This window comes from Ochotona princeps, chromosome 11 (genome assembly GCF_030435755.1).
Source record: "Ochotona princeps isolate mOchPri1 chromosome 11, mOchPri1.hap1, whole genome shotgun sequence".
Lineage (NCBI taxonomy): Eukaryota > Metazoa > Chordata > Mammalia > Lagomorpha > Ochotonidae > Ochotona > Ochotona princeps.
Genome location: NC_080842.1, coordinates 72,237,760 through 72,254,208, shown reverse-complemented (window position 1 = coordinate 72,254,208; position 16,449 = coordinate 72,237,760). Strand labels below are relative to the sequence as shown.

Here is a 16,449-nt window from a genome sequence, read left to right as displayed (position 1 = left end):
CTTCATGGGAACGGGGCTGGGTACACGTGTTGCACACTCCATCAGGAAATGTGCCAGAGGGGGCCCACCCTGCAGCATGCCAGCAAGGGCCCTAGGTCATGCCTGCGTCCAGCAGCCCAGTCCACCCGACGGCAGGGGAAAGGCCCCGGGCCCGCCCCACCCTGGCTGCTAGCCTGCAGGGTGACTGCTCTGGCCAGAGAAGGCGCTGGGCCACAAGGGCCCTCTGGGAGCCTAAGGGGGCTGGCTCCTTGGGGAACCCCTGAGCTTGGGGACCAGGCCCTGGCTCACAGGTGTGCCCGTGGTCCTTGCTGGCTTCACTGTGCCACGTAACGGAGCCCACAGGACACTGGGGAAAGACGGCGGGGGTGACACCCCTGCCCTGGAGGCTGCTGGAGTGACAGCCACTAAGGGGGCCTGGCCGCTCCCTCCAACCACCAACGCAGCAGGCTCAGGTGCCACTGGGAGCCAGGCGCGCCCTCTCCTGCGTTTCCTCAACACTGCTGGGTCGTGTAAGCGCCTCAGACTGTACTGCAGCCCAACGCTGGCCGCCAGCCCCGGAACCGCTCTGGGCTCCGGGAGCCAGCCGAACAGCTGGCAGGAGCGCAAGGAAGTCGGACTCCACCAGACCGTCAGCGCTGGGCCGCCCACCGCCACACCGAAGCGGTGATGCACTGACTGTGAGGGCCCCTTCCAGCCCCCGGCCCCTGCGTCCTGGCCCGAGGGACCCCGCAGCGCCTCCCGCTGCCTCCGTGTGCTTCGGCCAAGCCTCCATCACCTCCGGTTCTCACCCAGCGCCCCGCCCCTGCCGCCCTTTGCAGGGCCCGGGGCCCGCTTCACGCCCAGGTGCGTCGGCCTTCCTGCCGCCCGGTAGCCATATCAGCGCCCTGCGCTGGGCGCTGGGTGCTGGGTGTTTCAGAGCGGGGCCTGGGGCGGGGCGCGCCACCTGCCCCGGACGCCGGCTCGGCCTCTCCGCGCCAGCCTCTAAATCCTGCCCGCACCGGGTAGGAGGCGGGGGTCGCGGTGCCAGGCCTTCGGAGACAGCTGCCCCGGGCTCGCCGCTCCCAGCGCCCCGCCTCGCCGGCCTCGGGCTCGCTCGGGCTGCGGGCACGCTCCGCAGGGCCCCGCCCGCCTGCGCCTGCGCGCGCCGCGGAGCCCGCCGCGCCCCGCCGTCCACGCGCACGGCCGCCCCGGCGCCGGGACTCGGTTGCGCGGCTCGGGCGGGCGGGGGCGGGCCGGGGCGGGCCGGGGGCGGGCCCGGCGGGGCGCGGGGTTGCGGCGGCGCTGCGGGCGGCGCGGGCGGCGCGCTCAGCCGGCCGGCGGGCGCTGAGCACCGCGCGGGCGCGGTAACTGCGGCCGGGGCGTCTGGAGGCGGCTCTGGCACCGCCCGACTCCGGGCAGCCGCTGAAATGAGCACAGGTAAGGTGCTGGGGCCGGGGCACCGGCGTCCCCGATCTGGGTCGCGGCGCAAGGACGCTGTGTGGCGTGAATCGGCGTTGCACCTGCTACGCGGCGCGCGGTGGCCCCCGGGACGTACACAACTATTGCTCCGAGTCTTGCGGTCCCAGGGGTCCAGCGGGCGGCCGCTTGCCCCTTGCCGTTGAGCCCCCGCGCCCTGGGCGCATAGATCGGTGGCAGGGACAGCGGCAGCGGAGCTGCGCTATCTTGGAAGGCGCTGCGCCGTTTGCCTCTCCTGGGGGTGCCGGCTTGCTGCAGGCTGCAGAAAGGCTCTGGGGCCCCCGCAGAACCTGCCACGGAGCGAGGCGAGAGGCAGGCGCAGGGTGGAAGCGGGGGTTGCCGCCCTTGCCCCGTTCCCGCAGCGCCTGAGTGCGTGGCGGCAGGCCGACGTGCAGCTCCCGGCTTGCTGCGGCGGACCTGGGGACTCAGAGCCCGCGTCTGGCCTCTGCAGCCTGCGGGTGCAGCCTCTCCGGTGGCTCGCAGTCGCCGCTGCTCTGTGCGGGCCTCGGTGCTGGAAAATCCCCGTCACCGCACCCTGACCGCACCTTGCACTGTTGGGGAAATGGAGTCTGCGTTGGGGAGTTCTTGGTGGGGCGAGTCCCGGGGTGGGTGGGGGGTTAGTCCCTGCATTCTCCTGCTGGGAGGAGCTGTCACCCGTTTTCAGGGTCGGCCTGAGTCATTGGCTGGGCTCCCGCAGCGGGGCGGGGACTCGAACCCCGGCCAGCTGTGTCCGGGTCCGCTAAGTCCGCCTAGCCAGACCGTAGTATGTCCTGTGTCGACGATGCGGAGACCAGTGGCGACGCCGAGCTCCTGGTCAGTGCCCGCGGTGGCCGCTGGTCTGTGGGGGCGGGGCTGTGGTTTTAGGGTCCCCTCCTCCTCTCCCCCCAGGAAAGAGGCGCCGCCCCGCAGGGGGCTGGGAGCCAGCAGGATGCCTACAGGAGGCCCATCCCTTCAGGAGAGAATTTCTGACATGGGCAGCCCATGGTCAGGGAGTGGTGGGGAGCAGGGCACCCCGAGACTTGCCCGACAGATCTGATGGCGGGTGAGGCTAATGGCAGGGTGCGCGCACAGGGTAATTTTATGCTTTCCGCACTGTAATTGCTGGCTGCCTTGCTCCTGTAATCAGAGGGAGGCGCTGGTGTGGCCCCTGGGCCACTGGGGCTGTAATTCCCAGTGGGGCCGCTGCCCGCTGGCCGCCTGGGGGTGTTGTTTGAGCACGACCCCAGGAAATAGACCCCGTGCCTCTCCCCCTCAAGCTGGCTGCCTCAGCCGTTCTGAGCTGGTCCAGCCATGTGCTCCCCCACGCACCTGTCGCTTGGTGTCCCAGTTCTGGTCACTGCATGACTGCTAGGTCAGGGACAAGGGCAGGGCTCCCCCAGCTCAGCAGACAGAGATGGGGTGCTTAGAGTCCCCTGTAGCCTCCGTGGGGCCTCCCCAGCCAGCGGCTCCTCCTCCCTTGGTGTTGCCAGGGCTATGTGTTCAGGGTGGTAGGAGTCCAGGCCACCTGTGGCATGCGGGTGCCCAGGGACATTGTAGGGTTCCTGGGGAGGCAGCAGTGTGCGTCAGAGGCCTGAGTCTGAGCCTGACATGCTTGCGGGGGGTGGGGAGGCAGCTGTGCCTCAGTTTCCCAGTTGTACGGAGAGGTGCCTGTCTGAGTTCAGCGCGTATGGTGGTCCCAGCGACAGAGGTCAGGGGGTTCCTAAGCTTGGTGCAGGGCCTTCTAGTGCCAGCTCAGCCACCTGTGGGCAGCAGTTCCTCCACGGCCACCCTCCCGCTGAGCTGGCCCGGGGGGCTAGGGGAGGGGCCCCTAAAGGGTGGATGGACACGGGAGCCAGCCCTGACCCCCCACACATGAGATCTAGGTGGACTTCTGGCTCCCACGTGAGTGAAGGCCCTGGCCCTTGGGCCGCCCTCTGCCGCCTCCCCAGGTTAGCAGGGAGCTGGGTCCGACGCAGAGCGCCCAGGGCTGGAGGCAGCACTCACGAGCACCAGTGTTGCCAGCAGCGGTGTAATGCCAGCACCAGGACAAAATTTTAATGTAAGGAAAAACATGGTAGGGAGAAGTGCAGTGTGAACCTGAAGCCGGAATGAGGGTGGCATCGTGTGCCCAGCTGGGCTCGCAGCCGGTGCAGAAGGGCCCAAGGCAGGATGGAACCCAACGTGGCCAGAGGCTGCACCAGGGGCAGGGCGGGACAGAGCTCCTGCTGTGTGCCCCTGGCTTGCCCGAGCGGCAGGAGGAAGGCGAGTGGGGAGGGGTGTCTGCCAGCTCCCCAAGTCACGCGAGGCTGTGCTGTGGCTTGTTGGCCCTGTGTGACCCCGTTCTGCGTGAGGAGCCATGGAGACAGTCCTCCCGGCCAGGGAGATGGCTGGGATTGTGTGTGGGAGGGACGGCTGTGCACCTGGGCTGAGCCTGGCCCTGCCCTGTTCCTGGCTGTGCCCTAACCCACCCAGCCCCGGGGTCCTGTGGTGGACCCTAGAGTGTCAGACCCAAGCCTGGAGCGGAAGTTGAGGCTCACTGGTGCAGGACTGAAGGGCACACATCCAGAGCAGCCCCAGTTCTCTGTGCTGCTCGGAGCTACCAGGAGGAAGATGCCAAGGCCGGTGTTGGTGTGGCAGAGACAGGGAGTGGCCGCTGGAAGGGGTCTGTCCCATGGCTGACCCTTCCAACTGCATGTCCCCCAGGCTCAGCCAGGCCCAGTTGCTAACATCAGCAGCTGCTGGCAGTCTGGGCTGCTGGCCCGATGCCCACCCAGGGGCCTGGCATCTATGGCCATTTCTCTGCCGATTCTGTGGCGGTGCCTGGTGCAGGGGACCGCAGCCCCAGCTCTCTTTCATGCGGCCCCTGCCTCCCACCATGTAGCTCCTGCAGCTGGGAGGCACAGAGGGAAGGCCCAGCAGTGCCCAGGGGCAGTGAGAGGCAGCCTTCCCTGCTGATGCTGTGGGTCGCAGAGCCCCTGAAGGCCCAGCCTGCTGCAGGCCAGTGGGGTGACGCAGCTGCCCCAGGGACCCGGTGGGGGAGCAAGAGCCTCCCGGGCCTTGTTTACCGGAGACTTTTTTCCATTTCCCAGGGGCTTACCATGTCTAGGGTGTTGGGCAGTACCTGGGTGGGGCAGGCTTAAATGTCACAGCAGCTGTGGCTCAGCTCAACACACGTGTCCTCTGGGCCCCTGACCGCACGCATGAGGAGCCTCGGGGCTGCTGGAAGGGTGCTGGAGGCCCCAGGTCCTGCCAGCCTCTGTGGGCCTGGCCTGTGGCCGCCTGTGCGTGTCCTCCACCTGCCCTTCCTCATCTCGGGGACGGGGTTCCTCTGGGTGAGGCCTGACAGCTGGTGGGGGTCCTTCACCACACAGCCCTGGCCCCTCGCCCAGGTGCAGCACCTGCTGGAGCGTCACCAGGGGCAGATGCGTGCTGTCTTCCATGGGGCATCCTGCCTGAGGTCACTGCGTGGCCCCCAGACACCGTCCCCGCAGCCTGCACCACCTGCCGTCTGGTCCTCCAGCCATGAGCCCTCTGCCTCCTGCTGGCCTGCTCCTCACCCCGCACCTGCCTCTGTGTGACTGTGGGTGAGACTTTGCGCCTCAGTGTAGCTGTCTGTAAAATGGGCTGCCTGGTGAGGCTGACATGTGGGGGAGCTCTGTGGGGTGGCTGAGGGGGTAGGAGGGCTCTGGACTTGGTGCTCTTTTCTGATTCAGTGACCAGGACCTCTCTTTGCCGGGCCTTGGGTGGAGCAAGTGAGTAGAAGCAGGGTGCGGGTGCAGCTTCCTGCCTGTTTCCCTCCCCTGGAGATGTCAGGCTGCCCTGTCCACACCTCAGCCACTGTGGCCCGAGAGCCACCAGCCCCGGCTGGGTAGTGTCCCAGCCAGGCGTGCAGCTCGGGTCTCCGTGAGGCTGTGCTCTGCCGAGCCATCGCACACATCTCCACCCTGCGCTTGGGGATTGGGTTTCCTCTGGTAGGAAGAGAGTGCTTCGAGACGGAAAGCTGCTACCTGACTCCAGCCAGCCGGACCAGCACGGCGTGCCAGGCTCACGCTGCTGCTGCTGCTGCCTTATCCAGGAGCCGGGCTGAGGCCTCATGCTGCCCGTCCCTGCCTGGGAGCCACTCAGGCGGCTGGAGCAGGTGTCTCCTGGATACTTGCCAGGGAAGGAGGCACGGCTCCTGGGCTGGTCACCCAGCACAGCCTCCCCTGACCTTACAGGGACAGAGGGGGTGTCCCCAGTGCTGTCCCCACCACCATCAGCTGGCAGGGGGCAGGGGGCTGAGTCGATACCCCTGAAGTTGCTGTGGCGGCTCAGTGTGCTGCCAGCAGCACCTGCTTTGGACGTCTCTGAGGGAGTGCTCAGGTCGGGGCCCGTCTGCCCAGCACACCTCTGAAACCTGGGCTGGCGGCTCTGCATCCTGTGGGCGGCCAGTGTCCAGCCACAGAGCGCCGAGTGAGCCCAGCCAGGGCAGTGGTGGTTGCCTCCGCGGTGCCCCAGGGCTCAGTTACCAAGGCCCCCAGTGGCTGTGTGCTTGTACTTACAATGGTCACCCTGCGAGAAGTGAAAACAGACAGTTCTGTAAAAGGTTTATTTATGTGCAAGGCGGTGTAGCAGGGAGAGGGAGGCACAGATCTCTCATATGCCAGTTCACTCCCCGAATGGCTGCAGCAGCTGGGCCGGGCCAGGCCAAGGAGCCAGGAGCTTGCTCCAGGTCTCCCACGCGGGTGCAGGGCCCAAGCGCGCGGGCCATCCTCTGCTGCTTTCTGGGTTGGAAGCAGAGCAGCCAGGGCCTGTACTGGTACTCGCACGGGATGCTGGCCTCACGGCTCCGTGATGTGGTTTTGTAGGTATCGTTAAACAGTTTGTGAAAGTATGTTCTAGGGACAGCCATTCGCCCTAGCAGTTAAGGCGCTGGGTGGCACCCTGGAGCCCCTGGCTTCCGCTTGCAGCTCTGCACCTGACCCCGGCTGCCTGCTGATGCCGACACTGGCAGTGGGTTCCTGGCACCCATGTGGGAGACCTGGCCTAGAATCGGGGGAGCTACCAGCCTTGGGGTCTCTGTCTCTCCCTCTTTGAGGAATAGCCCACGGATGGACTCCTCCGCCCTTTGCACCTGCCGTCCTTGGCGACATCGGCTGTGTGCTTGTGCAGATCTCATGGAGGTCCCACACAGCAGACGACAGCCGGGCTCTGGAGGCTGCCTGGCCACGTGTGATGTCATGGAATCTTATTGTGAGCGTGAAGTTGACCTCAACAAGCTCCCGAGTGGGTCTTGGGGGACACCCAGGGTTCGAGGCCGTGCTGGGAATGAGACAGTGGCCTGGCCACCTTGGGGAGGTGTGGGAGACAAGGCCAGAGGGAGGGAAGCAGCATGCAGCTGTAGCGACACGTGGGCAGGACGAGGCGCACGGAGGTGGGACCGGGGCCACTCCGCCTGTGTGCTGAGCGCTGCTGGCCCGTGACGCTCACTCGTTCCGAGGACAGTCGAGAGGCAGAGGGCACTCAGCGCTGGCTCCTGGGATGCACGGGCATGGTACAAGGGCAGTGTGGAAAGTGTGCATGTGTGGGTATAGGTGCGTGTGAGCGTGTGTGTGTGAATGAGAGCGTATCAGTGCATGCATTTGCGTGTGCGTGTGTGAGCCAGCGTGTGTGTGGCATGCACCCAAGTGACTGCTGCTCTGGAGCAAACACCGCAGCGGCTGCTCGAAGGTTCCGTGTCCTAGGCAGGAGTGCTGGTGCCCACAGGGACCCAGCCAAGAGCTAAATATACCCCGCTGTGAGCCAGGGGAGTGACCGATGCGTCTAACAGCCAGCACCTGCCATTCGGGGAGCGCTCAGTGGCCCCCCACTGGGGCACTGGGGGGGCCCAGGAGGCTGTGCCCTGCCCAAGGCTCTGGGATGCTAAAGCTAGGTGGTGCCCGGCCCTGAGAGTGTCCCACGGGCCGGCTCCGGACAGCATGTCCTCCGCACCAGCTGGCCCGAGGCCCTAGGCAGATGAGGGCAGTGGGCTGGCTTCTGTGCTGGATGGAAAACATCCCTTCAACCCTGGAGCAGTTTTAGGGCTGTGTGTTTAACAATGGCTTCTTTCATTTTGTTTTTCAATAAGAGTTGATCAATTTGAAGGGCGTGGGCAGAGAGCTCCCCTCCACTGTCTGCTTCAACGGCCGGTGCCAGGGCCGGACAGAACCCGGAAGCCGCAGGCTGCATCCGGGACTCCCACGTGGGTGCGGGTCAGCTTCCTCGGGTGACAGCTGCGCCACATGCCACGCAGCAGCACACCTGCGTTCTCCATGCCTCCTCCCCTCCAGCCAGAGCCCTGGGGCATGATGGGATGGGGAGCTTCTGGGGTGACTTAGGAATCAGGCTGTGCAGCCCCCAAGGCGGGTAACCTGGAGGGGACCTGGGGTCTCAGCGCCCTGGACACAGGGGTGGGGGTTCCGTGGAGGTGGCCATCTGCTCAACCCCTTTGTGAGGGTGATAGGGCCAGTCCCCTACAGGCTTGGACCCAGGATGGATGAGCCATAGGAAAGGGGCAGGGCAGGACAATCTGGGGCTGTAGCCACATAGAGGTACCTGGGAGGCCAGGAGTTGGTGTGCAGGGCCAGGGGCAGTGTGGCCGTCACTGCAGGTGGGGCGGGCAGTGAGGCAGCAGAGAGTCCAAGATGCCTCACCCTGGGTCCGTGGAGCTGCTCCCTGGCCCTAGGCTGAGACTCCGTGGGGGCCACGGCTGGCAGTGGGAATGAGTGGGCACACGGGGGGCGCATGGACGTCCCCCATCCCAGTGGTGGAATCCAGTGCAGACCACGGCCGTGTCCCAGCAGAACCCCAGACTTCGAGTGGCCGGGTATGCTTTGTTGCAGCACCCCTGTTAACCCTGCTCAGTGTCACCCCGCGCAGAGGTCTCCAGGGCCCGCTGGCCTGCCTCGCGCATGGCACACCCTCCCGTCTGTGCTGGCTGAATTATTCAGGTGCAGGTTCCTTGACCCAGATCGCTTCCCTGTGCTTGGCAGAGGGCCTGAAGCAGGATGGGCCCAGGCAGGCAGCAGTGCTCCGTGGCCACAGCCAGCGAGGAGGAGGAGGGGCTGCCAGCGGGTCATGTGTGGAGCTGTGGGCTCCGTATGCTGGGATGCCTGCGACCTCGCTGGCACTGTTCTGGGCTGCCTGGACCTTCCCGGGGTCCCCGCAGGAGACAGGGTAGTGGAAGTTGCAGCACCGTCCACTCCCCCAGGAGAACATGAAGGTGCAGATGCGGGCTGCCAGGGCGGGGCAAGCTGTGAGCCACTGAGCAGGTGACCCTGGAGGGCTGCGGTGTTGCTATGATTTTAATTTTTGAGAGAGGGAGATCTCTCATCCACTGTCCCCAAATGCCCACCACAGCCAGGGCTGGGGCTGGGCCACGGGTCTAAGCCAGGAGCTGGGCATTGCCCCGGGGCCTCCTGTGGGAGTGGCAGGGACCCCGTCCCCTTGGCACCACCTTCCAGGGCATGCGTTCACATGAGACAGGAGCCAGGTGCCCCGACATGGGACAGGATGTCGGACCCAGCCTATTCCCAGCTCAACCATGCACCGCCCCACCCACCTCGGTGTTTCTGAAGTCACCTGTCACGTCACCTAAGTCCGCAGAGTCTTCTGCTCTGTAAAGGGCTTCCTAGGCCCCCCATAGCACCCCCAGACCTCGGCACAGCAATGATTGCACACGGGTACCTGTGTCCTCGTGTTGGGGACAGCAGCCAAATCTAGAGCAGCCCCTGGGTCGCCCACGTCCAGGAGGGACCACGTGGGCTGCTGCTGCTTCCCGAGCCCCTGACCCACAAGTGTCTGACTCCCGCACAGGTGACGCATGCTCAGGAAGGCCCCTTGGGCTCTTCCCCTGGGAGGAGACTTGCACTCCTGTCCCACAGTGCCAGGCAGACGCACGCTGCGCTGAGAGCCGGAGGGGCCGGCGGCCAGGAGGTACTGAGGTATCGCCTGCCAGGCGTCTTGGCCCTCTTTGGCTCTGCGGACACCCTGTAGCTAGACCGGGACCAGGCTTAGCAGCAGCTACAAGTCCCACTGAGCCGGCATCATTCCCTCCTGCTGCTTTTGTTACACGAGTGCCTTTTGCCTTCTTTGATTTTATCTTTTATTTTTTTAAGACGTCCTTATTTTTATTGGAAAGCCAGATATACAGAGTGGAAGAGAGACAGAGAGGAAGATCTGCCGCCTGCTGGTTCATTCCCCAAGTGACCTCAACGGCCAGAGCCGATCCAAAGCCAGGAGCTTCTTCCGGGTCTCCCACACAGGTGCAGGGTCCCAAGGCTTTGGGCCATCCTCGACTGCTTTCCCAGGCCACAGGCAGGGAGCTGGATGGGAAGCAGGGCCACCGGGACACAAACTGTTGCCCATATGGGATCCTGGCGCGTGCAAGGTGAGGACTTTAGTCACTAGGCTACCACACCGGACCCGGTTTTACCTTTTCATGGTGAAGAAAGATGCACACACCGTTTTTCCATGGTTTTGCCGGCTGGGATCTTGGCCGCAGCTCTGGGTAGGCAACTCGGTGTGGGGCTGGGGGCAGGCTCGCAGTGCTGACTGCTTCCCGTGTGTGGCTCAACCGATGCCTCACCTCGCTGGCCCTTCACCACCTGTGACCTGGCGCTCCGACGTGCTGTGCACATGGGGAACTAAGGCCAGCGAGCTGGGCTGCCTCCCCCAGTGCTCCTGTCCCCCCGAGAGATGACACCACCTGTGCCCTGCATCCACGGAGGCTGTGGAGCTGGCTCCTGCCTGCCCCATTTGATTTGTTTGCTGGCTGACACCTGGTTGGCATGCTGGCTCCCTGTGCCCCTGGCACCAGGCCTGGCCTCAGTCAGAATCTCCCTGCCATGGGTCCAATGGCCTTGTCCAGAGGGACTGAGGACCCCGGGGCATGGATGGTGACATCTGGCTGACAAGCCCAGTTTCAGGCCCCCCAGGCTGTTGGTACTGTGTATAGCTGTGTGCCAACCCCTTAGGGCCTCTGGGCAACATTGCTGCAGGCGAACCTGGGCGGGTGGTGGAGCCAGAGCGGGGGCAGGTGGAGGTCCTGGCAGGTGTAGAGCACAGGGTGGGGAGGATGGGGCTGAAGTGAGGGGCCCAGTTAGGCTGAGGTGTCTGGGCACGTGGAATAGGAGTGAGGCCTGGGCCCAGGCTGGCACGGCGGTGGTACCCTGGAGGTGATGCTGTGTGCAGGGGACACGGAGGGACCAGTGGAGGGGACCAGGGAGAACTGGCAGCTGACTGGCCTCCGGTGCGGTGGCTGCCAGGCTGTGTGGTGATGTGGACTAACTGTCATGATGAGCAGGACAAGTTGGCATTAGAAGTAAGGTTCCCACGGGGCCCCAGGAAGTCGGGCTGCCCCTGACACACCTGGGGAAGGGATGAGGGCTCGGCTTGCACCCTGACTGTGGCACACATGGGTCACTCTTTGTGCTAGATCCCAGGAGCTTTGTAAGGAAGTCTTTGCTGACACTGGACTGGGCCTGGGGTGGCTGTCCCGCCTCTGGCTTCCACAGGGGACACTTGCGGCCGCCACCATGTTGGCAGAAGTCCAGGGACAGCATGTCGTGAGAGTCACACAGCCTCACCCCTATGTGGTCACTTCTTGTGAGGGGGCTGCATGTTATCTCCTGGGGCAGGCATGTGTGTGTGCTGTGCCAGGCATGGCATGGGGCAGGCATGTGTGTGTGCTGTGCCAGGCCCATGGCATGGGGCTGGCATGTGTGCTGTGCCAGGTGGGCATGGGGCTGGCATGTGTGTGTGCTATGCCAAGCGTGGCACGGGGCTGGCATGTGTGTGAAGCAGCTGGGACACAGAGGATGGTGGCATCGCAGGGGACAGTGGCTTCACGTGCTGGGCCCCTGGGGACACCAGGCGGAGGTGTCCAGCCCGTGGCTGCAGCTATGGCTCCAGTCCTCCAGAGGCCAGAGCCATGTGCTGTACGTCTTCCCTGGGGACTGGATGAGGGCTCAGCTCCCCATGTGGCCCTGAGGGTGGTCAGCTGTCCCACCTGCTATAAGTCACGCAGCAGCCTCTACCACCGCTGCTGCCATCTGTCTTGCCAGCCCGCCAGCTCTTTGCTTCGTTCCGTGCGGAGTGAGGCTGCAGGTGCAGGCCCAGCACCCCCGATGACAGAATCCAAACCCCTGAACACCCAGAGCCTCAGGGCCAACATGATGCCCTGAGTGGAAAATTTCCCCCACAGAGCTCTGCTCAAATGGTGTGCTCCGTCACATTGAAGCGCCTGTGTGAGGTGCATGTAAAACACGCCCCAGTTCCACGCTTGGGCCGGGAGCCCTTCTACCCAGCTAGCTTCTGTGACAATGTAGATGTGGAAAAATTGGGAGAAAACCCAGAATCTGAAATGGCTCTGGCCCCAAGCATTGCGGGGTAAGGAGGGCCTGACCTGTCAGTCACCCAGGTCATGTGGTTGTGGAGACCACGTGGAGTGGTAAGCTGTGCAGTAGGTGCACTGGGGGCCAGGTGAGGGGCCAGCCCGGGGTAGGCAGTCCTGACAAACTCCCCACCCCCTCCGAGTGGACCAGGCACCTGTGAGGGCATGGTGGCTCCTCAGAAAAAGCCCTCAGTCAAGGTGGGTGGGGGTCCTTCCAGGACACGCTGGTTCTGCCCAGCCCCGTGTGCCCCAGGTTCTCTCCTCTCCCCAGCCCTACCTGGGAGGGCACAGCTGGCGTCCCTGCCCCCACCTGGGAGGGGCACAGCTGGCGTCCCTGCCCCCACCTGGGAGGGCACAGCTGGCGTCCCTGCCCCCACCTGGGAGGGCACAGCTGGCGTCCCTGCCCCCACCTGGGAGGGGCACAGCTGGCGTCCCTGCCCCCACCTGGGAGGGCACAGCTGGCGTCCTTGCCCCCACCTGGGAGGGCACAGCTGGCGTTCCCTGCCCCCACCTGGGAGGGCACAGCTGGCGTTCCCTGCCCCCACCTGGGAGGGCACAGCTGGCGTCCCTGCCCCCACCTGGGAGGGGCACAGCTGGCGTCCTTGCCCCCACCTGGGAGGGGCACAGAACCAGTTCAGTGGGTTCCTGCAGCTCCTGTTAGGTAAGGGTTGAGCTGGAGAGTAAGAAGTGGCACACAGCCCCAGGGGTGGCAGGATGGGGGTGCTCTGGGGAGGAGACAAGGAGACAGCCTCCATGTCATGTGTGCAGATTGTAGCAGAGTCTGTTAGGTGTCAGCAGATTCTCAGGGAGTGAGACAATGTTATGTCTTAGAGGTTCTACCAGCCTGCATGACACAGATTGGAAGTGAGGGTGGGCTGGAGCCTAGCTGGGTAGGTGTTGAGAGGGGCTGAGAGGGACAAGGAGACCCTCCAGGCGCTGTAGGTGGCAGCCCTGCCCCTTCCCTCGAGGCACTTGCCCCTCCTTAGGAACCCCCAGGGCGCTCATGGGCCTCATGATTCCTGCCCAGAAAGCTGTGAGCCACAGCCCCTCCTCCCGGGACACTGGTCCTGCTGTGCCTGCAGTGCCCCAGGCAGGGAGCAGGTGGGCACCCACCTCTACTTCTGCGGGCAAGTGCCATCACTAAGCTTGGGGGCTGACTCCCTCCTTCTCCATCCTCCCTCCCATGCCCCTCAATCTCCTGTGGCTCAGGGGTGCCTCCCAGGCTGGACAGTACCATCCCGGTGCTAGAGGGAGGTGGTCTGTGATGGGCAGCTGTGATGCCGGGTGGGGGCTGAGGAAAAGGAGGGCCCCCTCCTTCCAGAAGCAGTCTTCGCAATGTCTGAAGGGGAATCAGGGGGCCCCTCCCCGCCTCGCCCGGCCTGGAATCCGAGCTTGCACCTCTCAGGGCTGTGTGTGGGAACCCAGCTCTGCTCAGGCCCACTGCGGGCCAGGGTGCGGTGTGAGGAACAGGTGGGCGCTGGGGCTCTTGGAGCATTGCAGGTGCTCCAGGCTGGCCTTTGTGTGCCCGCTTGGACAGTGGAGGGACACGACACCCCCACAGCCTCTGCCAGGTCCCCAAGGCTGCCACGTCCCTGTGTGTCTGTGGAAATCCGTGGCCCCCACATGCACATGGTACAGCAAGGGTTGGCACGGTTGCTTTTCACTCTGACCCACTGTGACCGTCCTCACAGGGCATGCCCCTCGCTCCCTGCCAGTGTTCGGGTCATTGGTGCCCTGGCACCTGCTGGCCCCATAACCCTGCACCCTCCCATGGGCATCAGCTGTGACCATTGCCTGCCAGCTCTTCCATCCTGCCCCACTCCATCAAGTTCTCTCTTGCAGGGCGGCTCCATGGTATCACCCTTGGTGAGGGACTCTGGTCACTCCTGGCATGTCCTCCGTTGAGCTGTCCCTTGTCCCCGCCCTTGTTCCCTGCAAATGGCTCCATCTTCTCTGCTGGCCTGCACCCCTGCCTACTCACCAGGCTGTGGCCTGCACCCCTGCCTCCTCACCATGATGGGCGGGGCTCGTTGAGTGCCCGGCGGGTGGCTGTGGTCAAGGTCCCTGTCCCTGACAGTCTTGGCTGGGCGCAGGGCAGCAGGGGGTGGACAGCTGCAAGAGGAACAAATGGGGACAGGGGGTCTATTCCTGCCTTGGGCACATCTCTGGCGTTGTTTGTGGGTCCTTGGGGCCCCCGGGCCCGTGTCCCAACCCTTGCCTTGGTTCTTCGCCTGAGGGCAGTCAGGTCAGCTCCCGGGATGGGGAGGGTAGCGGTCAGGAAATGGGTGCCTTTGTTCAGCCTCTGTCCTGGGCGTCTGGGTGGCAGGTGCAGCCTTGCTGCATGGGGCACACTGGAGTCTATTTCGGTATTGCCGGGAAGCCTGTGCCCAGGCCCGCCCCGGCCAGGGGCTGTGGCGGCCACCGCGTGACCCTGGGCATGCCCTGAAGCTCTGCCACTTGCGCAGCCGGGCCTGGCCCCAGAGCGGGAGCTGGGGACCTTGTGGAGGCGGCTGCTACCCATGGGGACGCCCGGGGGAGGGACAGGTAAAGCCCACAGCCCCTTGGGGCCCTGGAGGGAGCTGAGTCTTCAGGTCTGAGTGGCTGGTGTGAAGGGGGAGGGGTGTGTGGTGAGTGCCAGCGCCAGACGCCAACTGCATGCAGGGGTCAGGACCGGCCCTGCCTGCCCCGGGGGTGGGGGAGGGGAGGGCCCCTTTGACACAAGGAGAAGGGGTGTCCTCCGACCTGGCTACCCTCTCCACCGCTCCTTCCTTTCCCTACAAGGAGCTCTCCCACCCAGGGACGAAAGTGTGACCATGGGAAGTGGTCAGGCGTGACAGGGCCCCCAGCCCTGGGTCATTGGTGTCTTAGGCAGCCCCTCACAGAAACATAAGTTCTGGTGCAAGGGAGAAGAGGCTCTGACCGCTGCTGAATGGAGAACTGGTCGGCGACCTCCCTGGGACTCCAATGAGGTCACAGCCAGGTGGCTTGCAGAATGGAGTGGGGTCACCAGGAGGATCAGGACCCAGGGAGAGAAGGCAGGGGGCACAGGGGAGGGGAGGAGGGACCTCAGACACAGCCTGGGGGTACACAGCAGGTGCCTGGCTTGCTCACAACGCGAGTAGCTGTGGGCACACTCCATCATGGCCAGACCTGGCCTGAGCGCAGAACCCTCGCTCCTGGCTGTGGTGAGTGACTTGGCTGGAGTCAGGTAGCGTCCTGGGTGTGGGCTTTGTGCTGGAATGTTCTCAGTGTCCCTGTGGATTTGAGAGGCTGTGGGCTTGTGATGGTGCCCAGTCCCTGGAATGGTGTCCATGAGTGGGGTCCCTGCCCAGCTGGGCGCCTGATGTCCTCTGCCACGCTGGGGTGCTGACATGCCTGCTGATGGCATGGGACAGCTGGCGGTCACCCTGATCATGTCTAGCTCTGCTGCGTCACTCGTGTGCCCAGCTGTCAGCGTGTCTGGGAAATTGCTCATGCAGAGTAAACGCTGAGACAGAGAACACCATACTAGTCCTAGAAGCATGTGTGGGGTCCATCTCGGTGATCTGGGGTCGGTCGGTGGCTTCCTAGAAGTGTCACCGAAGTCACCGGTGATGACAACAGCATGAGGCTGGTTTGTTGGATGTCCTGAAAGCTAATGTGTGTGGCCAGGGACACAGGGTGACGCCACAGCTGGAGCAGGCAGTTCCTGGGCAGATGTCTCTAAGGAGCACACCTGCCACCCACAGCCGCTGGGGAGATGGGAACACAAACCACAGCTTCCTGCCACTCCGCAGGCCGGCCACTGCCCAGGCCATCCCAGGAGGTCACTGCCCAGGCCATCCCAGGAGGTCACTGCCCAGGCCATCCCAGGAGGTCACAGACTGCCACTCCGCAGGCCGGCCACTGCCCAGGCCATCCCAGGAGGTCACTGCCCAGGCCATCCCAGGAGGTCACAGACTGCCACTCCGCAGGCCGGCCACTGCCCAGGCCATCCCAGGAGGTCACTGCCCAGGCCATCCCAGGAGGTCACAGACTGCCACTCTGCAGCCGGCCACTGCCCAGGCCATCCCAGGAGGTCACTGCCCAGGTCATCCCAGGAGGTCACAGACTGCCACTCCGCAGGCCGGCCACTGCCCAGGCCATCCCAGGAGGTCACTGCCCAGGCCATCCCAGGAGGTCACAGACTGCCACTCCGCAGGCCGGCCACTGCCCAGGCCATCCCAGCAGGTCACTGCCCAGGCCATCCCAGGAGGTCACAGACTGCCACTCCGCAGGCCGGCCACTGCCCAGGCCATCTCCGGGAGGTCACTCCCCTGGGCCATCCTAGCAGGTCACGGACTGCCACTCCGCAGGGTATCCCAGGAGATCATGGAAAATGCGGCACTGCAACACCATGCTTGGATCTTAGTCTTTGTGTCCAAGTCAACTCATTTTTAAAAAGATTTATTTTTATTGGAGAGACAAGATTATAGAGAGAACAAGTCACAGAGAAAGATCCCTGTCATGATGGCCTAGCGGCTAAAGTCCTCACTTTGAAACACAAGGACACTGTATGGGCACTGGCTCGTGTCCTGGCTACTCCATTTCCCACCCAGCTCCCTGCCTGTGGCCTGGGAAAGCAG

At 64.5% G+C, this 16,449-nt stretch overlaps 1 protein-coding gene across 4 annotated transcripts in view; it reads left to right on the top strand.

Moving 5' to 3' along the window:
• Positions 1 to 1,256: 1,256 nt before the first annotated feature.
• ABLIM2 (actin binding LIM protein family member 2) overlaps positions 1,257 to 16,449 on the top strand; it is an 83,336-nt gene continuing 68,143 nt past the window's right edge. For 3 of the 4 annotated variants that reach the window (XR_009246317.1, XR_009246316.1, XR_009246315.1), the window contains exon 1: positions 14,255 to 14,389. Coding sequence is in view for 1 of the 4 variants with exons in the window: in XM_058670318.1 (XP_058526301.1) it covers positions 1,407 to 1,416 (10 nt within the window). In the remaining 3 variants the exon portion in view is untranslated. Of the gene's footprint in view, positions 1,417 to 14,254; positions 14,390 to 16,449 lie in introns of those variants that run through there. The other variant, XM_058670318.1, reaches the window with a different exon arrangement.